Source organism: Convolutriloba macropyga, chromosome 3 (genome assembly GCF_964194025.1).
Source record: "Convolutriloba macropyga chromosome 3, txConMacr16.3, whole genome shotgun sequence".
NCBI lineage: Eukaryota > Metazoa > Xenacoelomorpha > Acoela > Convolutidae > Convolutriloba > Convolutriloba macropyga.
The window spans coordinates 32,965,724-32,992,041 of NC_134470.1; the positions used below are offsets into that span (position 1 = coordinate 32,965,724).

Sequence of the window (26,318 nt, forward strand, 5' to 3'; positions counted from 1 at the left end):
CATATTCTTCCGTGACCTTGAGCTTTAGTAGAGTGGCTGAGCTGGCTTTAGCAGTTAAGGAACTCTTAAACAGGCTAGTTTTTCTTTTTTTCATGCGCGGTTTTTTCAGAGTACATTGTATTGATAGTGATACCTAAACACAAAATAAATTTTTTTAAGGTGCCTTTCAAATTTTTCAGTTTTCTGGCTCCTGGGGGACGATGGAACTTATAAAGCTTACGCGCGCGTAAATAGGAGAGTATATCCAAAAAACTGGTTTTAAATACATAATCTTCCAAAACTTTATCAATATAATAATTGTCTTTCATTTTTTCTAATTTTTAAAGCAATTTAGTAGCCTTAAATTCTAATTTTTCTTATATGCGCAACCTCATTTTTCTTGTCAGTAGGCTAGTTGTTCCTTAGGTTTTTAGCCCCAAAAATTTCGTTTGAACTATTTGGTATCAAAACTACACAAAACAGCAATGTTTTATCTAACTATTTCGAACTCTTCTCTTGTCGTGTTTTATGAGTTTTATTGATCAATACACATTTAAGCATGGTGCTGGAGTGTTGTTTTAAGTACAAAAAATGACTTTGAGGACGTTAACACGAAGTATCTTATAGAAACTGCTTTTACTAATTCTAAGTTTTTGGAATTCTTTGTTGTTTCTGCCTGCTTCTGTATGTCTCTGTATGCATCAAGCAACATTTTTCTTTTATGTCAACTTTTCTGGTTCTCTTACATCTTTACCATGACATTTTGTTCTGTTGATAAGTTTGAGAAATTTTTATTTTTTTTTGTGTTTATTTGGATTGATTATCAGGGCTTGTTCTGCTGCGTTGTTTTCGCCAATCAATACTTTGACCCGTTTTACAAAATTTTGGCGACTTTTCGACATTATTTAGAAATAATAATGACTAGGCAGCAGTTGACTGAGAATCAATTTTAGCTTTTTTCGTAAATCTGTTCGTTATGTTTGAATTTCCTGAAATGATTGCTGAAGTTGATCATCGTTTCATCAAGTGTCAGCAACAGAAGTAGAGTTTTAAAAAAAGAATTTAAGAGTCACGTAAATTCGAAACAAGTTTTGAAGGATTTGTCAAAAATGTCCTTTTTGGCATGAAAAAAATATAGACTCTGAAGTTTATCCTTTTCCTTGTCAAAACTGAGAATTAATTTTTAACATATCTACATAGAAAACTACAAAAATAGCTCGCGGATTGCCAGAAAAAAACCAATAGCTTCGTAAATCTGCGATGTCAAAAAGATAGTATAAAACACAAACCAAAAAAAAATTTTAAATTAAATGATGAGATGTTATATTACATATTACAATCCAAAAATCGGATTGTATTGGTGCTCAGTTTTTCTTGTAAAATGTTTTCACACCTTTTTCCATGAATTTCAGCTTTTCAGCTTTCAAAACAGGATAAAGGGGTAAAGATCAGCGGCAACCAAGATTCGTTAGAGGCGCTTAGTTTTCCCGTATAACTTCGAGTGCTTAGAGTGTTGAAGTGTGTTATAAAGTTTGGATCTTTTTTCAAATCATCCGAAAATTCTTCTCATGTTCCGAGTTTATCGATTTTTATTGGCCTGTGGGCTTCAAAATTTCTGCAGACGTTTAATTGGTCCTGAGGATATTAGTATCACGATTTTCTGCAATATTTCAATAAAGTTTTTAACTGTTTTTTTTTCAAATTTTTAGCAGCTTTTCAGGACTATATAGTTTTATAGTTTTATTGATCTTCAAGGGCAATGAAATATTGTCTAGATGTTCATATGGTTTACTAGGCAGATTAGGATGGTTTTCAATAATACAAACTTATTGGAACTTTTGATAAAACTTAAAATTGCTTTTAATTTTTTTTTTTGAAAATTTTTATCATGTTCCAAATTTATTGATCTTTTTGTGCCTGTAAAGTTTTTTAAGTTTTAAGCTTAAAATTAGGTTATTGAACAGTTCCTGGTAATATTGGAAGATTCTGAAGACAATAATATCACGAAATTTTAAGTCATTGCATTAAAATTTGCAGCTGTTTTCAAATTCTTTGAAGATTGTTTTTCCGCTTCTGAGTTTTTCAATCTTTACGGGCCAATGAAACTGATTTAGACCTTGCAGACAGATTTGAGAGACAAATATTGGGTTTTGGACCTATTAATATTGCGAAGTAAGGAAATTGTTAGAAAAGTTTGAAATTTTCGTTTTTTTAACATTTGTCATATGTCATATCTTTATTCTGAATATTTATGCCAATCCTTAGTGGCCACTTGACCCTTTTCGAGCTTTGTGCGTGGGATAATTGGCATAATTGCGCGGATCAAATTTGGTCTACAGGGTGAAAATTTTAAGAGATTTACCAGTGACAATTTTTTGTTTAGTTTTTTTGAATATTGTAGTTTTTAGGCTATCTCTTTCTGACTGGCATTGTTCAATTGATCTTCTAGTCAGACACATCAGTTTTCGGTTTTTCATTTAAATTTTTGTATTTAGAAAAAAAAATGGATCCAAAAAAATTGAAAATACGGTAAAAATCAGTCAAAACGCCGCACATGAACAAAAACCACTAGCGAGAAGGCAAGTTTTTGTTCAAACACCGTTTTCTCACTCTACTTTAATATTAGAGCGAAAAATGTATGTTCACGCCGCAAAACCACTTGCTTTTCCCCTCCACTTCCTGTTTCGGAGTGACCAAAATCATCACTCCAATTTGGCTTTGAACATCATGAAAATATGGGAACAGATCTAAAAAAGAAACAGCCCACCAACACAATTCAAACGCTTTAAAATGTGAAAAACCAAGACAAGAACAATAATAGCCTCAATTATTGCTTTGCGGCTAATAAGAAAAACTGGCAAAATAATTTTTTTGAAAATTTTCATTTTTTTGACGTTTGTCATATATCATATCTTTATTCCAAAACTTTATGCTGAATATTTGGTGGTCTCAAGACGCCTTTCAAGGTTTATTCGTGGTTTAACGGGTATAATTGCAAGGATAAATTTTGGTTTTCAGGCTGAAAACTTTAAGAGTTTTAGCAATGATAATTTTTTCTTAGTTTGTTTGAATATTGTAGTTTCTCATCATTTCAGTCCATTTCTTTCTGGCTGGCATTTTTCAATAGATCTGCTATTAAAATACATCAGTTTTCAGTTTGTCATTCAATTCTTTGGCTTGTTTTTCAGGACTTGTCCTGCTGTTATTAATACTATGAGCAATAATACGTTTAACTTATTGATGCTTCTATTAGCTGCCCTCAAATACCCTTCAATTGAAGAACTCACTTGGTCTCATCTCTTTGAATTAAAGCAAAAAGTCAGCATAAGAGCGAGGAGGTCATTTTTGGCAGGTGTTGGGTAATTCACCTGTGACCAGAAGTAACGCGAATGAACAAAGAAAACGCTCGCAATTAAGAGTGAAAGATGACGTCACCCACGCATTTCAGTTGAAATTGCATGAGCGAATGAACAAAAATCTGATTTGTGACTTCATATGCTCATAACAAAATTCTTGTATACGAAATTAAAAAAACATGACAGGACAAGTCCTGACAAACAATTCAAAGACTTATCCTTGACTAAATTAACAAAAACTAAAACACTAGACCTAGAATAGCAAATGGTTGGAATAGGAAAAACATTTAGATAAAAAATTGGACGCGCAAGTGAACAAAAAACCATCAGCGAAAAAGCAAATTTTTGTTCAAACACCTTTTTCTCTTTAAAGATCATGAAGTTGTGTGAACAGATCTTAAAATGAAACAGCCCCCAATACAATTCAAACTCTTTGAATTGTAAAAACTAAGAGAAGGCCAACAACAGCCTCAGCAATTGCTTTGCGGCTGTTAAAATGACTGGCAAGAGAAATTTTTTGAACTAGTACTGATTAAAATTGAGCGAACTGATAAGGCAAGATAAGTAAACATTTAAAGTACGTTGTTCGTCCATAAATAAAAAAATAGGTTTAAGTGTTCATGGGATTTTTAAAGATATTATTTTAATCTCTTCATAAAATAGGCCAAAATTAGCTGAAACTATATTTTTTGGTATAAACAGTAATTTCGGTATAAAGATCTTAACCACCTTTATACTGGCGACATGAACAATAAAAGTCAGATCAGGACATTCAACAACTGTTCTTCTCAAGGCAAATAATGGCACAGAAAACTCAGGAGATTTTAAAACTTTTGAAGGGTGACCCAGAGTGCCAACATGCAAACAACTTGCTGAGCACGAGATAAAGTTTTTAGTTTATCGAAAACTGAGACAAATTTACCAACACATTTCTTAATTCAACGCCTGGCTCTGCCAAACCCAAAAGCAGGGAAAATAAAGTTATTCACAGCGACTTATTGTTCTCCCAGTAATTAATTGGAGGAACTACAGAATTTCCTGATATGGAGCTACCTAGGATGAGGTGCGCAATCCAAGTCAGCTCTTCTCAGACAAAATAAGGTCGCGCACGTTGGTTAAACCGCAACCCATCCACAGAGTCGGCAATACTATCTACAATCTGGAAAGTCCTATCACTGCCCCCATCCAGAGTCTTCACGGTCTGGAAGTTCTGATTTTAGCATATACTAGAGCTTCGAAGATTTTTGGTATGATATAAAAATAGCCTTTTCAAGAGTGTACAAAGTTTGCTCAGAAACAAGAGGTACAGCCGAAAAAAACGGTAAGTCCTCCCAATAACAACAAGAGATATTTGACCTCGGAAGTTACTGTTTTTTGAGGAACTCTTCCATTTTTAAATTGATGTATAATTAAAATGTACAATTATTACGCGATTTTCAGTCCAGTTTCGATTCAATTTCAATTTTTTTTGAAAATTATGGTGGTCATATAGGAATTATACACACGTTTTGAAATCAGAAAAAAAATGAATAATCTACATTATCGGAAGGAGTTGCAAAAAATACTTTTAGACACTTATAGATCATATATGGTTCATAAAAGGTTGACTGGTGCTGCAGATTTCATACGCAAAAACTCCATTCTGTTTAGAAATTATTTCTGCAAACTCTGCTTCTTAACAAGCCTTCATAGGCATAGTCTGGCTCAAGGCATTATCAAAATTTTACACATATAAATAGTTTCTCTTTTATTTAGATCCAAACTATGGAAAAATATTGAACTTCAGGTCTTTTTTGGCGCATCTTAAGGTGATGCCTCTTAGAGTGACGCATCCAGAGAATCACATCAGTGATGCCTTTCGAAAGACACCAGGTAATCACACTACGATCATATGATTTTGTGAATATCATTGAAGGATCAATTACTATGATTATGAAATTGTGACTAAGGCTCTAATTTGGGTTCGGAAATAATTGAAAAATTTTTCACCTGTGTCATTCCACTGTTGTGGTTCTCCGAAATACTCAGGATGCATAAATTTCTGCATAATATCTCCATCTCTCCGCATAATATAGTCCAGATCCAAACCAAAATCCTGAGCCCTTATCGAGAGAGTGACGAACGAAGGCCCCCTGTCTTCCATAGCAAGGCCGACGTCGTTTGGGGCTGAAACAACAAGAGTGTGACAAAAGAGTTGATGTGTTTTTTAACTAGTTATCGAGCAAAGAAATTTTCATGCTTAAGAGGCAGTCTTTTCACATGCAGCTTCAGATGAGGAAAGTTAAAGGACTATGCCGGATTGCTATATTTTATCTATTTATACTCAGATATGTTACATGCAAGTTTCGCCCGCGATCACAAGCAATAAATTTAGCGAAAACTTCTCATGAAAAACAACTTTACCTGACCTAGTTGATAACGTCTCAATTTCCAAGCTTGATGTACAATTTGTATTTTTGTTCCTATTTTTTAAATTCGGTTCCCATTTTGTTCCTACTTTTTAAATTGTATATCAATTTTCTAGTTTGATATATAATTTCTAATTTTGTTCCTTCTTTTTTAAATACTTGGAAAAATCGGGAACTTTTTGATAGCTCGTTTTTTTTCTTTCAGCCTTTTCTGAACTTTTTGAGGGCATCTCGGACCATTAATGGTTATTTATTATCGATGCTATCCCAGAGCCAACACTTCAGCAATTATTCAACACTTCATTAATTTCTTAAGAACTGTAGGTACTCTAAAAAAGGACAATTTTGCGAATATTATGGTTATTTTTCTTAATTTTTGAACAAGATTTGCCCCCTTCTTTCGAAAAAATTTCATCTGTTTCAGGTGAAAATTGAGTTTTTTTAATGAAACCATATGGTTTTTAGTCGTCTGTGGAAGAAAAATTCACAAACAAGAATAATGTTCTTGATCAAAATCATGGGATAAATCAACAATCTTCCCTCCTGCAGGCCATTTTGGCTAAAATATTGCTGAGTTGGTTAAATTTGGACTCTTTTTCTTTAATTAAATCTTCTGATTAGGCAACGAGATGATTTCAGCGGCGTCTGTGAACATTCAGATTTTTTCATTTGATTGTTCAATTTCATTTGGAATTCAATACAACTAATGACTGTTTGTAAAAAATTGTCTTTGGTTTTATCATTTGATAGCACACTTTGTCTGGTATTGTCGTTTGATCAGGTTTATTCAAAACTAACTATCATTTTGCAAGTTTTCATTGTTCAATTAGTCCGATCTCCCAGTTTTGAACAACAGAAAAACACTCTTATAATTGTTTATCAAATAACTTCTGTATCTTGATTTGATTCATTGAGGCTCATTAAGAAGGAAAGGAAATTTTTTCTGTAAATTATTGGCTTTTTTTATTCTGAGACTTTCCGTTGAGTGATAAAGTCAATAAGAAATAGAATGGCCAATTATTGTTCGTGCGTAAAACGCTACGCAATTTTTAAATGGTTTGCGAAATTTTTGTTTGCGAAATTTGGTGCACTATATAATTCTTAAATGTGACCTGAAACTGTTGAAGCATTTCTTTTTTATACACGGTCTATTATTTCCTATTATTTTTTGCTACTACTCTTTTTTTCTTCTGCCTCATAGCTATTCATTTTCTGTAACTTTTACAGCAACTAGTTTTAGCAGAAATCTCTTTTACTCACTAATTTTTTTGTTATTAAAGAAGTGGTGTTAAAGTTCCCGATCGGATGACTCACTTGAATAAGCTAAACCTGAATACGTTAATTATGTTAAACCTTTTCAACTGTTTCTTTTTAACTGCGGGAAGTTTCTAATCAGTTTTTTAGTTTTATTAGGCATGATGACAAGTTGTATCATAAAATTTATGTTTTTACGACTTAAATCGGAGTAATGGTGATCTATTTTTAAATAAAGGACTTCTATTTTCAGATGACCTGTTCTAGAGGAGGTCAAATGCAGCACGTAAACAGAAATTTTTGGGCCAATCTGCTCAACTAAAATCAAACTCGCAGAAAATTTAAAATGGCTTTTTGTTAAGGCATAGTTCTGAGCGAAGGCGCGAAAATTAGAGGTTAAGGGATTGTGCGCCAGGAGCACAAAATATTTGATCATATGCGGTTTTTGAAAGCGGTCATTTTGATTTTAACTCTGATTCTTTTCGGTCAATGATATTAGTCTCATTCATTTAAGTTAATTTTAGTGCGTTTGAACTAATTTTTTCATCTGAAATTAACAAAGTTTCATTGATCCTGTTGTGACCTATATTTGCCATCTTGTCTTTTAGGACGCTTTTTTTGCATTTTTTCCAATCTCCTTTCGAATTTTGTAGCAAATGAGTTATTTTTGGTTGAAATTGTTTGTTCTGATTATTTGGTGATTTTTTGAACTCATTGTTTATAAATATGAGATATTTTTGTTATAGGCATACTTCGAGGTAATTACTTAAGGTTTTACCTTAAGTACATGTACACGTTTTCAATTTTTTCGTTGTTTTCTCTTCAAAGTGGTTGTTTTTTGCCTTTCTTAATTTATGCCATTTCTTTGCCAATGTACCTTAATTTGAATACATAGTTTCTATTAAATTAGACAAAGAGTCAGGGAAGTTTGAAATGTTGTTGAACCTTGTTCGAAAATCCAGAAGCCCTTATTGACAGAGTAACAAACGAAGGCCCTCCTTAGCAACGCTGTTTGGGACTCAAATAACAAGGTTGGGACAAAAAGGTTCATGCAATTTGAGTTTTTATAACAAATTATCGAGCAAAGAAATTTTCACGCTTAAGAGGCAGTTTTTGCACAGGCAGCTTCAGATGAGAAAAGTTAAAGGACTATGCCGGAATTCTATATTTTATCTATTTATACTCACACATAATACAAACAAGTTTCGCCCGCGATCACAAGCAATACGTTAAGTGAAAACCTCTCATGGAAAAGAAAATTTACCTGACCTAGTCGAAATAGGGCGTTAACGTTTCAAAATTCTTGTTTGATTTATGCTTTGTAATTTTGTTTCCGCCTTTTGGAAAAAAAAACGGGAACTTTATGCTCCCCCGACTTTTTTGTTCCGACAATTTCTTTTGATCAGATACATTTAAAATCCTGCCCGGGTCGAGGTGTCATCGCCATTCAACGCAAAATTATGTAAGATAAGCGATGAATATATAAAATTTTGTAAGATACGCAGGGAATGCGTTGAAAGTAAATAAATTAGGCGGTGAATGCGGTGAAAAAAAAACTCTATCGCCTGGTAGCGGTGAAATTACATAAATTCACCGCTTTCAAAAACAGTGCCCAAATTAGGCGAGATATGCTGTGAGTGCGGTGATTCTACTTAAATTCATCGCGTAACTTAGTGGTGAAATTATATAAATTCAAGCTTAGAAAAAGTGGTAAATTGTGTGAGATCTGCAGTGAATGCTGAGAAATTACATATATTCACAGCTTAACTTGGTCGTAAAATAACATAATTTCACAGATTAGAAAACGCTTCGCAATGTTTTTTGTCTAACAAAAAAAGATACATTTATTAAAAGACGTAGGGAAAATTTACCCACGAATAGTCATACATCTTTTTGAAACTTTTTTAAGCGGTGAATTTATGTTATTTCACCACTAGAGTAAGCGGTGAATAAACTAGAGTAAAAAATCACAACATTTCACCGCTAAAATTCACAATTTCACCGCTGATCTTCCAAAAATTCAACGCGCATGTTTTACAGAAAGGAGATGAATTTGATTTAAATTCAAAACAAATATGCTAGAATTTAGTGAGAGAAGGCGCCGTGGAAGAAGAAGTGGCTAACATGCAGGAGGGCAGAGGTTCGAATCCGTTTCAGGGTGATTATTTGTATTTAGAGGTGCAAGGTGGTGAATTTTTGTAAAGTTCGCCGCTTACTCTAGCGTTGAAATTACTTAATTTCACCGCAAAATTATGTGCGAAATTTGCGGTGAAAAAAAAACAACTTTTCACCGCTTATCTTACATATTTTTCCGCTTTTTCCGCGACCGGGGCGCCCGTATTGCGTTGAGAATAAGAAAACAATGTATAATTGACTATATCACCTGTTCTGATAGTATTGGAGAATGCATCTTCACTTCGCTGAATCGTGAAATCTTGGCCGTTGTGGTAGCAGATGTGGATCTGATGGACATAAAAGGTGTAACTGGTGAACAAAGGCAGATCGGGAATCGTATTTGTCCATTTGAGCAACTCTTCGTCTAAAGAAGAACTTTACCAGGCTAAACCATCACAGCCAACAACGTTTCAAAATTGAGTTGAGTTGACTTCCCAGGAAAAAAAGATAGATATGTAGCTTAATAGATCAACAAAGGGGCGCTTTATCGCGGTGTGTATATGCCAATAAAGAAATTGATTCAATTTAATTTTGAACGGGGTGTTTTTTGAAAGTTGATTTGATAGTTAGAAATAGTTAGCGGCTTTTTTATAGACAAATGTTTCAAAATATGATTTTGTTGCATTACTATGAAAGGGTATGGCTAATCTAAAGCGAGGGCAAGTTTGACCTCGGTGTAGGTGTTTTCATATGAGAATGATAAAAAACGCAAAAATGCCGATTCCTACGACGTCATGAGGTTTCGGAAAAGGCAGAAAATTATCCATTCCAAGCCCTGCTACACACAGTTTTGCGCTGTTCCTGAGAAACCCATATGACAATGTCTCGCGGTTTCCCTAAAGGAGCCAAAACTTGGCTGTTTTTGATATCATATAATTGTCATTGGGATTCTATACGACAAATTACACGAGTAAATCATGCCTGTTTTTTTATTTGTTTGCGATAGATATATAAACAGTTTTATGCATTTAAACCTACATAGCTTTTGAACACTCACACACACACACACACACACACACACACACACACATACACACAAACAAACACACACCCTGGACCACACACACACACACACACACACACACACACACACACACACAGAGAGAGAGAGAGAGAGAGAGAGAGAGAGAGACACACACACACACACACACACACACAGACCCAAGGGATACAATAATCTGGTATACAAAATGGAATAATTCAATCAGACTGAAGGTTAATAAATCATGTGTTCCACAAGGTGCTGTTCTAGGACCACTGGAATTCATACTAAATGCGAAAGATTCAGTGAAGCAATAGCGAAGAACGCCAATGTCCTACAATTCGCAGATGGTACAGCAATTTTGTATCACGAAAATTTGAACAGTATTAAAAAGTAAGGGCTGAAAAAATACTGATCAGAAGTCAACATCTTTTGAAAACAGGCTAACTCTAAATGAAGAAAAAACAGATCTAACGCTTTTTAAGTACACTATGTTACCCACTGTCAATTGTATTGAGTTCAAAGGTCACTAACTGATACCAAGTGATGAATGCAGATATTTAGGTGTTATTCTTGATAAATGGTTGGCAAAGCAAAACTAGCTTAATATTGCTATCAATAGAAGGGCGTTAGAAAAAATGATTTTCTCTGCCATCAAATACCTTTATGAGCATAAATAAGATTTTGATAACTGCTTTTGTTGCATTTAAAATTTAGTTCTACATTTTTTTCAGATTTTGCCCTCATACTCAATTGAAAGAAAAAAAAAGAATATTGGATGGGACATGAAAGTTTGTTGTTTTCGAATCAAAAATGAGAGTTCTCAAAGTCGACTTTTCGAAAAAAAATTCTCCCTGCAGAACTTCATACAGAAAAAACTCCATTAAACAGAATTTTTTTAAAATATTATCCAACAAACAAACATATATGATTACCGAAAATCTGTGATTTCCAATTGTGAATCAAAATGGAGTTCAATTTCATTTATAAAATTTTTGCTTGTAAATGCATTAAGGTTTCTAGAAATGTAAGAAGCGAAAAATCAAAGAAAAACTACAAGAGCAAGATAAAATAGATGCAGAAAATTCACGAACGATTTCCAGTGGACAGAAAAACGCAGGCTTAAAAAATTTATTTTTCTCAAACAAGTCACAAAAACGGGTAACCGAACCTTAGTTATTATTTATTATTCAGAGAAAAGGCTTTTTAATTTTTGATTTATAATATATTACAACATGTAACTTTAATCTCTTGGTTTTTCATATTTACAAGTTTGAGATTTAAAAAACGTAGATGGTCGTTTTTTTCTAGTTTTTTGCTGGACCGTCAATAACAAAAATATATCATTCATAGCAAATCACAAAACATTCCATGAAATAGCATAATTCCGAAACCAGACATCTGATTACGTGTTGCTTATCGTATATAACTCGGTCTTGAATCTCAGCTTGAGGTTGAAGTTCGAGCATTTAGGGGCTTAGACATGCGTTTGAAAAAGATAAACGCTAATGTAAAGAAGATTTGTTTCACTGAAATTTGTAAAACCTTGAACTGTGGCTATTTCTCGCAGATGGCCTTCTTCAACAAGTCCAATTGTATAAAATGTAACTCCCAGACCAGGTAGTCGTGTGTGATTTACCCTTACTGTTGTCTCATTAGCCAAATCTGCTACGACAGCGTATGGTGGAGCGGGATCTAAAATATCATTATACGCATATGTCAGGACACTAGCCACAATTCGTGACAATCTTTATTTATTTAATTTATTTATTACATATTTATTTAATTTATCTTGAAGTTTTTGAAGCTCCATTGAGCCGCAGTTTTGCAAGCTGTGAAGACTTGCATGCCCGGGTGGAGATTTTTGATGAGGACAAACATTTTTCAGCGGATGAACCTTACATAATAATCCTCATATTGTACTGAAATTGCAACACATATCTTGTGTACTGTTAGCAATTGTCAACTTAAAAAGCACTTGTCAACTTATTTGGTGGGGCTTTTCCGAATGAAAAAGTTCTTCTCTCAGCATCTGTCTGCGCCTGTCGTGCATTGTCTTTTCATGGGTCGAGCAAACGCTTTTCAATAAGTTCCTCTCCTGTCAAATTCGAATTTTTATTCAAATTATATTTCTGCTTCTGGACATCCAGAAACTGCAGCGGAGCAAGAAAACGCAGCATCGCATTATAGCTGTTAAAATTAAAAAGAAACAGTTAGAAAACTGCCAAAAAGCTCAAGAATTTTGAAAACTCTTAAGATAAAGCAGTTATCGCGGCTAGAGTATATTGCCACATTACTTGATTGCATGAAAACTGGTGGCTTAAGTGTAACTACCTGCCAGGGATTCCATTGATTAGAGTCTCTTCAGATTGATTAGAGGCTTTTCGATTGATTTGAAGCTCATGTACGTTATATTGCTTATAACTTACATGCTTACCACAATATGCAATAGTCAGCAAAAAAATAAGTAAAATTTTATGAAAAAATTTTGTCGAAAGCACTGAAATTCTGTTTTTTCATTAAGTGCTGAAAATATGTAAAAATTGAGCTGACATTCTGAAGTGTTAATTTTATATAAGGAAAGTGTTGAAAATATATGAATTTTTGTTAAGACATTCATGTAAACAATTTGCTGAAAACGCTGAAAATCTCTCTTTCTCATTTTCTGTGTTGCCGAAATTATGTAGGAACTGTTCTGAAATTTTTAAGAGATGAATTTATGTAAGGAATGTCGTAAATTTTTTGCGGGATTTTTGTAAGAAATTTATCGAAATAATGTAGGGAATGTGCTGAAAGTGCTGAATTCCGGATTATTGGAAGTGCTGAAATTATGTAATTATGTAATTGTTTTAAAAAAATGCTTTTGCCAAACGTTTGTTGTCTTTTTAATTCATCTCCTAGTTGTTTTTTTACAAAGCTTGCGTTTGCTGTCTAAACTCTCATTGCGTAAAGTTATCTTCTTTCGGAGTTGACATTGTCGGAAACAGTACCTTCAAAAACCTATGTTGAAATCAAGTAAAATTCTTTCGAGAGCGTCTTGGTTTATGCTATGTTCATTATCGTAGGCTTTCTTTCAAGTAGCTAGTTTTTTATTCATTTTGTACAATTCTTCGAATTATAGCTCAGGACTGCTACTGATATCAGTAGCAGTCCTGAGCTATAATTCGAAGAATTGTACAAAATGAATAAAAAACTAGCTACTTGAAAGAAAGCCTACGATAATGAACATAGCATAAACCAAGACGCTCTCGAAAGAATTTTACTTGATTTCAACATAGGTTTTTGAAGGTACTGTTTCCGACAATGTCAACTCCGAAAGAAGATAACTTTACGCAATGAGAGTTTAGACAGCAAACGCAAGCTTTGTAAAAAAACAACTAGGAGATGAATTAAAAAGACAACAAACGTTTGGCAAAAGCATTTTTTTAAAACAATTACATAATTACATAATTTCAGCACTTCCAATAATCCGGAATTCAGCACTTTCAGCACATTCCCTACATAATTTCGATAAATTTCTCACAAAAATCCCGCAAAAAATCCCGCTGAATTATGCTTCTGTTTCGTAGAACAGTTCCATTTACTGTTTTTTTAAGCGCGTAGGGATGTTTAGATTTTTTTGACACTAAATTATGTATGATTGTTCATTGCTGCCATATGTGGTAATAATCTGTCATCGTTCGCAAAAACCCTCATTTCAAACGCCAATTTATGCTCTTTTAATGGCCCAATTGCCCTTAGCTATTTTTTGCATGAGTATAGTTTCCCCTATAAACTATATGTAAGTGCATCTTCATTTAACATTAAATTGCTTTATTGACTTATGACACAAGCCTTTTCATTTATCAAACTCTTTCTCCTCATTTTATCAGCTCTTCTGGCCTCATATAAGTTGCCTATTTTAGGAGCTCTTACTTCAACGCCAGCTCTACTTTTTTGCTGTCTTTCTTAGTGGAACAATATTTCCTGTGAATAGATACAAAATATGTATTGATAAACCGAGAAGAAGCCGCAGATTGGTTTGTCCGCGGTACACTTTTGGAAAAGTTCAAGCGAAAAAAATAACGCAGACTGCCATTTTACCAGCATTTCTTTTACTCATTAGATGAATCCGCAAACTGTTCTTCTGAAAAATGTTGCAGATAATGAAAAACTTCTTGAAAAGTTTCCGACAGTGCTAAACTCAAATGTGTAAGATCACATGACAAATCGTGTATCGGCACACGATTTTTCGGGGGAAAAGTGACACGCGATCAATCTAACTGTTACTTGATTTTTCATTTGAATTTACATGAATTTCGCGGGTTGGGTATCACGATTTTCGGTGTGATTTAAATGGAATTTCTTGTGATTTCTCATGTGACCTCACACGAAATGCATCTGCTAATCACATGAGAACTCATTTGATATAACACAAAAACTATATGAAAACAAACAAAAATTCATCTGATGAAACTCTCAAATTGCTTAAAAAATAAATCATTTACGAAGCACATCTTGCAGACACTCAAAATGAGCGTTCAAAACAAGTTTGATAACAAAATTATTGGCGGCCATTTTTACCCAATTCGTTAAGTAAGGTTCTATCAGAATAAGGTTCTTAATTAAGGTTTCTTTTGCTCATTTTTCTTTGGTGTTCCCATTCAACTGTTTTTGAGACCGGTTAAACCTAATCTAGTTTCGACGGTAAAGTTTCCATGCCTAATACAAAATATTCAAAGCTCAGAAAACCGGTCATGTCTAATTTAGGCTGATTTTTGTCTGGGTTTCAACACTTAAACCAGAGTAAGCGGTCATGAAGATTCTCATTTTCGTGTTCATTTCATGACTTTTTAATACAACTATGAAAACAGTTTACCAGAGAGTATTCGTCTAAAAAGTTCTCCTCGATACACTCAATCACACAAAAAAACACGCAATTTTTCATCACACGTGGAAATTTTCATGTGAAATCACACGAAACGCTTTTTCACGCGAAAAACTGCTTGTTTTTTTATCACACGAGAAAAAATCGTGCGGTTTCACACTAGAGAGTTTTAGCGTGTATTGGGCAATTGAAAGTCGTTTTTTTTGGAGAAAACGTAACAGTAACTGTAAAGAAAATCCTTCAAATTTTTTTAAACTTTGTTGGTTCAGTTTGCCTCGGCAGCATTCGCAGTAAAATGTATTTGATGTTTATGATTCTCAATCTGAACTTAAATGACAACATTAAAATGGAATTTTTTTTCCTGAAGAAACGATAGAGTGAACTATGGTAACTCTTCCCAAAATAAAATATCAGTTTTTTTAAATAAAATTTTTCATTCTTTAGAATTCTTTAACCTCATAAACGCTGATAAGTTTTTCATTTTTCTTTGTTTAGTGCACATATTCATTTTGAAAACAAAACTATTTTTTAGTCTAATATTTGCTAAGAGGTAACAGCCTTCAACAGTTATTCACTACAAAATTATCATCAAATATATTATGTTTTGATTATTGAATATTGCTCCATTGTCTGCCTTTGTTTAATTTAGAAGATATATTTTTCTGTACTTCAACTTTTTAGCAAATCAAATTAAACTTTGGTTTATCTAAAGAAATTTGCCGAGAATCAACAATGGTTTTCAGATAATAAATTAGAAGCTCATCAAACAGGGTAGGTTTGGTTGACTTGGAAAGAAAATAACGAATTTGTGTAACAATTCGTCAGTCGGTGATATCTTTGGGGTTCTTGTTTAAAAAAAACACTGTAAAATCTAGAGAAAAAACGTATGTTTAAAACACCGAGGACCCCAAATCAGTTTGGTATTTTATCAATAGCATCATTTTTTGAGTATATTTCAAAGTAAACAAATTTTAATACGGAAAGCATACAAAAACCTGACTTTCGCGAAAAATATGCAACTACATTTCTCAATTTTTGTCGTCCAGGAATAATTGAGTTTTTCATTTATTTCAAACTCTTCATGTGCTAGACGAAAAATAGTTTAGTTTAGTCAAGGTCAGAAAAAAAGTATTTCGTTGAAAAATCCTCTGCGTCCTTTAAAATTGAATATTAAAGTTTCTATTATTATAGTTTCAGTTTTGATAGTTTTGTCACATCATGGGAATCTCATGTTCTTTCACATTTTGCCCTCCTTTATCTTTTTTTCTTGGAAAAAGGATATTATTCCATTTTCTTATCGAAATGAAAAGTACTTTTTTTGTAATGAGAAAAACGTTTGCTGATTACTGTACAGGTGTATAGCGCGTTTTGAGGTTTACAGTATGAAAAATTGTACGTTACGCTAGTTAAATTCGTCCTGGAAACCAGAATTAGTTAAGTTCTAATTTAAAGCCTTAAATGTTCAAAAAAATTCTTAAATGTTCAATTGTGCAATTCCCTGATCAGAAATTTTTCTTCTATCTATTCCTTTACCTTTGTCACATGCGCTACTTTTCCAAAAATTTGACATTTTTAATGTGAATCAGAATTAAACTCTCGGAGATTCAATAGAGACCTTTCATTTATGCCGATATCATTGCGAAAAGGGTAATTTTGAAAGATGAAAGTAGCTTTACTCAAAAACATTTTCCCCAATTTTTGAAAAAAAAAATGTTTGAACAAAAAATCTCGTGCTCAATAGTAGAAAAAGGAATTCTTTCACTAAATTTTTTTAAATCTTAGCGAATATTTATTTGGGAAATTTTTCCTCTGGAGACTTTTCTTCAATAAAGATGTTTCCTCGGTCAAGGCGGATTTATTTTGAAAAATTGTCTTTTCCGTTAAACGCGCCCAACTAAGTGGTAATATAAATACCACCACAATAATGGCAATTACCATAAAATGGGATATGTTTTCGTGAGGAGACTGTACTGGGAAAGATCCCAATTGCAGTGTTTGTAATTTTGGAAGTCATTGTTTCCTTTTTTCAAAAAAGCAATGGATCTTTTCCGTTTGTGCCCCACCTCCAGTCCGTTAAGCGTATGACAAATTCGGAGAACGTGCCCTTAAATAGTGTTGTTTTATATAGAAAACGATACGCGCGTCTGGCGGCGGAAGTAATATACATCAATAAGTCGGGGGGGGGGGCACAAACAGAAAAGATCCATGGTATTTATTAAAATTTCTTGATCATTAATGCCAAAATGTCGGAATAACACAATTTGTCTGATGACGTACTGTTGTACATATGAAGAAGAAAGCTGTTTTTTAATTGAAAAGGAAACCTGGAAGGGTACAATTACAAAAACAATCCAACCCGTTCCGTATACTTTACACGTGAGAAGTTGCAAACTTTAATGCTTGACTCTAGTCCCATAGTTTTACATGTCAGGTAGATTAAGCTTTTAAAGGCTTATAAGCAAATCTGCTGTACCCAGGATGATGTCCCAGACAGAAGGTCCATGTTATCTTTTCTTCAGTCTGATGCGCTCTGAGAGACAAAAACTAATTTTCAAGAGTTTTTGTGATCTGTCCTCTTTTATAGGCTTGTATGGTTGTGAATCAATAACTTACAGAGGTGTGGTTTATACCCCCAATTATCATAAATGTTAACGGTGGCCACAAAAATTTTTGAATTCGTCCTTCAACTCTAAGCAGTCCGCCGTTATACGGAAAGGGAGTAACTGGCAACATTTTGTCCTTCTTTCCCAGAGGCAGTCAGCCCTGAGGACAAGAAGGGGTGTGTTTGAAGTGTGTGGACTGTGACCCCCTCCAGAGGTTGTTCCGAACCTTGTTTTCCTGTGCCGCAAAGTCGTCCGTGTCAAGTTTGTTCAATCTCTTCAGCCGGCGTATTGCTCCAAAACGCAATAAAGGTTATGCAAAGGAGTCTGGGTCAAAATGATAATTTGTTCGGAACCACCAATTGGTTTTCACTGGTCTTGTCCTCAGCTTGAGTGAAGTATGTTTTAGATGAGTTTTCCTCTGAGATTTTCCATTCGGTCTCAATTTTGATTAAGAAAGAAGATGATGTTTTCCGTAACTGATGAAGATTGCAAGGTGCTAGACCTCTTGTACCATGGTCAGCAGGGTTTAAGGTTTAAATTTCCTGGTAATTGTCGCCTGTTGTTTTTGATTAGCTTTCAGCATATCTGAGGAGCCTGTTTGCGATGTACATCTTCTGTTGATCTTTTCATTCGGTCCAGCTAAATACCGCTGTGCCGTCATTCCAAAAGATTTAGCTCTCCTGATCAATTGCGATCTCAGTCCCCCAGAAGTCTGTCAATTCGTCTCCCATTCTAGCTGCTTCAAGCTTCAATTTGGGAATGCTCATCTTGTTGAATAGTGCAAACTTGCGTTTGCTCATGATGCAGTGATTGTGCCGTCTGTGCAGATTATCCTCATGCACACAACTACGGCTACTGATGAAATTGAAACTTCAGAGAAATTGTGAAATTCATGGGTTCCATCGACATTTGGAACAAGACATCTGGGAATGTCAATTAAAAGTATTGTCTGAAAGTCTTCAAGTCACTGCTGAATTTTGTGGGACTTTTCCCGTGACACTGATTGGTCCCAACTGTGTCCTTGTCTGATGACTTTTCGCAAATTGCATCTTAATCAAATCGGAAAAAAAAACATTTTTTCGGAATTGGATGAAACATAGAAACAGCCGTGATGAGAAATATTTCTCTGCGTGATGTTTTAATTTTCATAGCGCATTTTGTGTTTACCAAAAACCAGTTGACGGATTTTTGATTCTATGTTTGACCAAGTATCCGTCACATCTTGACAACTCCCACTCTGTCTTCGACTGGTGTTTTTTCCACTACAAAAAGTTGCTGCAAAGTTTTTTGAGGTTAAATACTCATGTTCTGAGAAGAAATTTCTGCTCGATTGCTTTTCCTAAGCCTCTTCCTTTGTTGCAAATGTTTGAACGAAATCATCCATGTGGAATTGTTTTTTGATTAGTAAAACAGTTTGGCACTTGTCTTCTGTTATATTTGACCCACTTTTGCGAAACGGAAACTGCGCATGCGAGAGAATAAGTACTTCTAAAGAATAGTCGCTCCTTAAATATCCGAAAGAGATGTAAAAGACTTTTTCTGGGTCATCGCTACCTCGGTTGAGATTATTGAAAAAAGTGATGCAGCGTTTAATGCTTCCTTTGAGACTGATCGGCTGTACTCTTGTTACATAGTGCCTGCCAAAGTCCAATCTAATATTATGTTGACCCCTTGTTGACAACTTGGGTGTTTCTTATTCGCCGCTATTGAATTCTGTTGGAACAATAGCCAAAAAGCATCACCTTAATTGTTTTCCATTTTTGTTGTTAACAGTTTTTTGGAAATTGCTATTTAGAGTTTTCTACAAAGTCCATGAAACGTTTCAACAGGAACTATTGGCTACAAGATTTGTTTGATTGGAGGTTGCATACACAGGAAGTCATGTCAGTGGTTTTTGAGGTGCAAAGAGAGTCAATTCTAATCCTGACATCAAGCTGAGGCCACTGTGTACTCTCCATGAACTGAGGCTAGAGGTGGTGTTATGTTCTTTGCAGCTTGATTTTGATGGGAATTAGCAAAGTTTTTCTGTTATCTGTGTATAACCGCTTCCACTTTCAAAAAATGTCTTTGTCTTTATGTTCAAATCTTTGTAAAAGAGTGTGACTGGTATTGCCTGTAGCCTAATTAATGTTTTTTCCATAAAGAATCTCGATTTTGCTGCATAAGTGTTTCTGGACCCGTGCAAGATGAGCTGCACCATCATTCAATTCGTTGCAGGTTATATATTGAAAGTTGGTGTTGCTTCTGTCACTTGATTGCAGAGGTCTGTTGTGCTGCTGATCGACAGCTTGATGGGCATTGTTATTACAGTAGCTCTGATTACGAATACTGAAACCGTTCAGATCTTTTCCACTTCTTTTGTCGGTATTATGATTATTACTGGTTGTCGAGTGAGACTGAGATATTGAGTGGTTGAAATTTATGAGATAGTCTGACTGTCCTTTTTTGTTCCTGGGCTGTAATTTTACCTTGCTTGCTGCTTGAGTGTTGAGTAATGAAACCCATTGCATCCTTCAACAAGAAATCTGATCCTTGATTTGCAGGATCCACTTTCATGTCGCTTTGGGCAGCTACGACACAAATTGCGATGTCTAATTATATACTGGCGGTCAGCCAGGCCCCTGCACAAATATTCATTGCAGCGTCCAAGATTGTCAACGCCAGAGCAAAATTGACAATTTGAGTGGGCCTGAAAAATGTGTTGGCCTGTTTTTGTCCTTGTGAATGCCGTAACTCTCAACGTTGATCGGTTCTTTCTGGTCGTTGCTGAGAGACATCTTCACAGGTATCTGAATATTTTCATAATTAATTTTCAAAATCTTCCAAGTTTGGTTGTTCTATTTTTGTATTTTTAAAATGTTGACTCCAGCGAATCAACATTGGTGGTTTCAATTTGTCGCCGGGACTTTTAACTACCGGAGTAGCTTCTATGTCCGATTGGAAGTGGTGAAGTTGGAAGGTCTGCGCCATACATCTGAAGAAGAAGGCAATACTAATAAAGTGGTTAGGATCTCCAATTCTTAGCTTAGGCCATTGTTTAATTTGTGTGAGGTACGCACTTACAATAAGCTGTGGATTTCCAGTTTTTCTGATTAGTTGCTGAAGTACCTCTGACAGAAGTGTCCGTTGTATGACTAGCCACATATGACGTCCTTGGCTTTGTTATTTACAGTGCATTGCAAGTGCGTCATTTTAAAGAGCTGTTTCGGTTATGTTTGACTTGAATAATCTGTACCATTGATGCCACTCCATAGGGTAAACATAGAAAAGATCGCGTGTAATCTTTGGAAGACTGAACGCCTTCATCATACCGTTGGGTTGTTGTAGTAGGGCTGTAAGTTTAAAGAGTAGACAGGAAAGTTATCTGATTGAGGATTCTTCCCAAGACTGGGAGTGTCATTCAATTTGTTTTTTTTTCTGAAAATGAATGATCCGTTTGATGGTCACACAAAATGTCGTAACTGTTGCTGATCACAAGAATGGCGAAAGTCTTGAAAGGGTTGTTTGAGACGGCCAGAATCTGATAGTGGTTGAAATGCAGGTGTCGTACCTGAGTTCCGGAAAACAGTGTAAATCAATTGACTGCTCAAAAGATTGAGCGCTGCCAATTGCAACATCCAAGACAAAATTTGGTCAACTCTTGTTTTGTAACCTCTGAGAAGCTGTAATGCTATAATGCTCCCGTATTTCACTGGCTTTTGTTGGTTTCTACTGCTGCATGTTGGATTGGATGTTACTAGCTCGATCTTTCTTGAGATCAGCGTCAAGATTTCTGAAGGTACATGTTCTTGGTCTTCCGAAGTGATCACCTAATAGCAGCTCCCAACGTTTTTGCCTGCTTTTTGCACGTTTGTTCTATGCCTTTTCATCTCAGCTGTTTTCCTTTGTTCTTTAGACAACAACGTTGCCCCGCAGACTGCTGGGCCCTGCCGAGCAAGTGTCTGAATTGAAGAAGTTTTGTTAAAGAAGTTTTGTTCTGGACATATTGACTTCAATCTGGCAGTTCAACCTGGATTTCCATTTTAGATCCACGTCTTATCGGGCTAAAACTGAATAAACCCATAATTGCTGTAATTCTGCCAAAATGTAGATACATAAGAAGTGTTTTACAATATGTGAACAGAACAAGCTATTTAATCAAGCGCTGTGATCTCCCGGGAAACGGAACTAAAAATAATTGACAAGATCTTGATAAGGTGCTTTGTAAGCAAAATAGGCACGAATTTGTCTTTCTCGTTGCAACTGTTTCGAGCAGTTGGGTAAATTAACTAGGGGCTCAGGAAGGTACTTAAGCGCAAATTTTTTTAATTTTCCGACCCCACTCTTCGAAATTTTTGTTTCTAATTGTCCCCCAAATGAGGAAGAGATTAAATTTTTTCAGAAATTTACTTTTTCATAAAAAATAATTTATAGAGGAAATAAGCTTTCAACTGAAACCGCTCAACCAATTATACAGTGGCCCATTAGACGCCTGATGAAATCTGCCAATATGCCGACTAAGAGACGAGACAAAAAGCAAAATCAAATATCATAAAAAAACAACAATTACGACCAAAACATAAAATTGATTTTTCAAGAAAAAAAAACACACCTAATAACAAAATCAAAAAGCATTACCCAATACCTAATTGAAACAAAACAATTTTCATTTCTGTAGAAAATATATCGGACCTTTCTAAATGAGACCTAGTAACATTAAAAGACAACAAAAATATTACCCGAAAGACAAAGTTAAAAAATAAGTTTTTACTGTACAATTCAAATCAAGCTTAAAAGACCAATAGCTGTCAACTGATATCATTAGAAAGTGTTTCATACCTTCAAAAAAACCTTTGAGACCAGTCATTATCCAGACAGTTTCATGGTACAAAATGTATAGGCTAATATGCTCAATTCCGCTATCTCTAATCACCATAAGTGTAAATTGTGAACAGCCAATAATCTGCTATTTAGACAAGAAGACAAATAGTAATCTCAAAAATAGGCAAATGTCAACAATCCAAAAAATTTCATGAAAATTGGTAACATAAAAGAGATAAAACAATAATTAGAACACAAAACCATATTAAAAACCATATTAAAAACCATATTAAAAGAAGATGAAAAGTGTTAGAGCTCAAAAATCAATAACTTTAGTAACAACTACTTTTAATTGTGATGACAAACATAAGATTCCGACTATAATCTCCTATATAGATTAACATATGACTCAATAGGAGGTCACTTCGGTCTGTATATAATGAGACAAAGTCATAACACTGCAAAATAAACTCGAGTGTATCAGAATTCAGAAGATCAAGGTTATTTTGCGCAAACACAGTTTTGAAGCCTTTAAAAAGATGAGCGTCTCAATGGTAATATAATATCTCATCAGTTTTTTGCAGGTAAATGGGAACTTTGGAAAATTAAGCCTTCATTTGACATTGCTGGTGTCTGTAGTTAACATAGATAAACACCAAACAGTTGAAAATAAATTTTAAAACGATAGAACCCAAATACAATTCAAAAAATTTGTGGTTTGGAAAAATCCACGGTCAGACAAAAACCAGCCTTGTTAATGCTGCTTGTCCAATCAATTAAAACACGTAGGTACCTCAAAAAAAAATTTAAAGGTAATTTGACAAAAAAGTCAGTTAATCTAAATTAAAAGATGAATTTTGATTAGTTATTGAACTAAAATAGCAGAAAACCAGCAAAAATTTTATCTCAGAGTACTCCCATATGCAGCAGGATTATAATTAGTGGCGTTTGAGGCGATTGCGTGTGAAGTTTTTACTTTAGTACTTAAACAAACTGGGCACGAAAAAAATCAATTTTAGAGGCCTTTTTGTTGAAAAAGTTTGCAATTTGAAAAGTTTGAGAAAAAATTTGACATAAAAAGTTAAATGAAACAGTTTAATGACACTGCTTTGCCTTTACAAATGAGACCAGTAACTTTATCATTCACATTTTTAACTTAAATGACGACCATTGAACAAAAATACGAAAATCTGCACAAAAGCAACAAAAAATCAGTCACAATTTCATAATATTTCAAACTGTCTGAACTGCCTGAAAAAAATTGAAATACAGAAAAAATGATACAAAGTCTACGCTGATGGGCTTTTTATTGAAAAGAGCTCACAACTCTCTAACATGAATAATGACTGAACTCAAAAATGACTGAACTCAAAAATCCAGTTGAACATATAGTTCCTCCCCAACAAAGGTGGTTCGTAACAACAGGACCTCATTAGGACAAGTTAAGGCTGTATCACAAAAATTTGTATTAAGTTTATCTTTCGAAAGCATTTCAATTAAGTTTTGTCATGAAAATCTAAATCCTGTAAAGCAATGCTTTTTAGTCTTGCTCCCTTGATACTTCAGTATCTACAAAAGCTCGTATTCAGTATGTTAAGTACTTCAGTATGTACAAAAATGTTTGCGAAAAAACAGAATTGTGAAAAAAACTGCTCGACCAATAAAAACGATCCTCGAAAAAATGAAAAACTCAAGAAAAAAATATAGTTCGACCCATGAAAAGACTTTTGCTCGGTTTTAACTAGGAACATATAGACTGAATTTTAGTCAAAAGGCCCCCCAACTAGCACTTTTGAGTCTTTAAACCATGGAAGACGTGTCAGTTTTCGTTTCACTGGGCTGTTAGACATGATTACAAACAAAAATTTATATTTTAACTTACGCGTGCAGAATATATTGCTGACAACATTGTCCAACTTGTCCTCCAAACTGTAGACGTGTTGAGTGCTTTGTTCCAGTCCACTTTCAAACACACACTCAGCATCCGTTAGGTTGATATGTCCTGTGGGGATGTTGTTCCTGAAAAGTTTGCCGGGTGGATAATCCAGACGAACACAGATTCCAATCCCACTGCTGCTGGAGTTTGAATTATATTGGAACACTTAAAAAATATCAATCATTTCGAACCTTTTCATATCACATCTTGACAGAAATCTTTTTGGAGACAAACTAATTCTTACGTGTAAACACGGCTAAAGAAGGCCGGAAGAAACTGAAACACAAAAACAAGTATTAGTCTTATAGCCATTAGCACCCAAGCAAATTGACAGCTCGGTCTAGTCTGAGGTCCGCGAGCCAAGACAGGTTTTGACCAGATCAACATTTGCCGCGGAGAGGGGATTTCGGTGCGAACTACTCAATGTTCCAAAAAATTGGGTCGCGCAGTCTGGACTTTTTGTTGGCACTTTTTGGTCTGTTCCCTCTGACAAATACCTACATTTCGGTAAATTTGGCCCGGTCAACCCCGGCCTTCGGTCCGGCCTTTTATGTTGGGCCAATACCCACTTTATGGTCTGTTTGGTCTGGTCAACACCCACAATTAGGTGTTTTTGTTGTGGCTAATACTCACATTTCGGTCTGTTTGGTCTGGTCAATACGAACATTTTGTTCTGTTTTGTCAAGCCAATAGCCTGATTTCGGTTTGTTTGGTCTACCGGGTCACAAGTCTTAAACTTTCTTTGATTTCGCACTAGGTCTTAAATGATTCTTAGTAATCATAGTCATGATTTTTTGCGAATTCTTGGAGGTCATAAAAGGATCATAAATGATTTCCTCCAAATCATTCAGGATCATACAGAACATTTCAAAGCCTAAAAACTGTATAATTTTCATTTTCTATTGAAGCTGATAAAAATCCTGAAAACCATAAAAGGTTATATACGACTTATAAAGCATTAACTGATGCCACAAATTCCCGTATAATGTAGTCAGCGGACATATTAAATTATTATACCGCATTTGCTTCTTTGTGTGCGCTAAAAGAATAACTTTGCTAACATATTCAGAAAAAAAAATTTTGAGGTAATATGCCAAATATTTGAAATATTTTATATAATTGAGCATTTATAGATAAAAAATTGCTTCAGAGAATATCAAAAATTTAGTTCTTAATTTGGACTTACTCTTTCATTTCGTGCCCAATTTTGCGAATGGTATTGTTCGTTAGGGTCTTTTGGTGGATCACAAAATGATGCCAGAGAATCACATGTGTGATTCCTTGACGCCTCATCCAAAAAAAAAGAAAACATAAATGGAAAAAAGATTTATGAAAAAGAGATGTATGATTTTTGGTAATAATACTATGTTTATATATGATTTCTTGGAGATCATAAAAAGATTATATATGATTTCTTTGGTATCATGCAAGGATCATACTAAGATATCAAGTATGGACAGTATGAAATCATTTATGATTCTAGTAAGAAACTTCAACCCTTGCTGGCCATCGCCCACATTTTGGTCTGTTTGATCTCACCAATACTGTTACATTGGTCTGTTTGGTAGGGCCAATAACCATATGCAAGGCTTAGAGTTCCAGTCGGAAGAAGAATCGGTCCTCTATGAATTGTATGAATGTGTGATGCATTGAGTGTCTTTAATAATAATAGCAAATCATTTGTAACCAATATCTACTTCTAGATTATTAAGCTACTTCATCGAACTAATTTCTGAAACTCGCATTGGTGCTTAAATCGAGGATTTTTTTCACTTTTTTGAATTTTCGTTTTGATTCGTTCAGAAAATTGAAACGAATAAAATATAAAGTTAATTGGATGATACTGCGCGTTTAAATGAGTCTGGTCAATGGTCTGCTTCAGGATCTATTTTGTTGGGTCAGTAGTTTGGTCAATGGTCTGGCCGAGGATGTGTTCTGTTTGGGAAATTGTCTGGACA

General features: G+C 34.6%; 1 protein-coding gene across 1 annotated transcript in view; it reads right to left on the minus strand.

Moving 5' to 3' along the window:
- Positions 1-26,318, minus strand: part of LOC142337017 (uncharacterized) — a 40,158-nt gene that overhangs the window by 5,274 nt on the left and 8,566 nt on the right. The window contains exons 2-6 of the mRNA XM_075386049.1: positions 24,605-24,636; positions 24,307-24,525; positions 11,700-11,849; positions 9,381-9,536; positions 5,325-5,501 (exon numbers count right to left, since the gene is read on the minus strand). Coding sequence (XP_075242164.1) covers positions 5,325-5,501; positions 9,381-9,536; positions 11,700-11,849; positions 24,307-24,525; positions 24,605-24,636 — 734 coding nt within the window. The remainder of the gene's footprint in view (positions 1-5,324; positions 5,502-9,380; positions 9,537-11,699; positions 11,850-24,306; positions 24,526-24,604; positions 24,637-26,318) is intronic.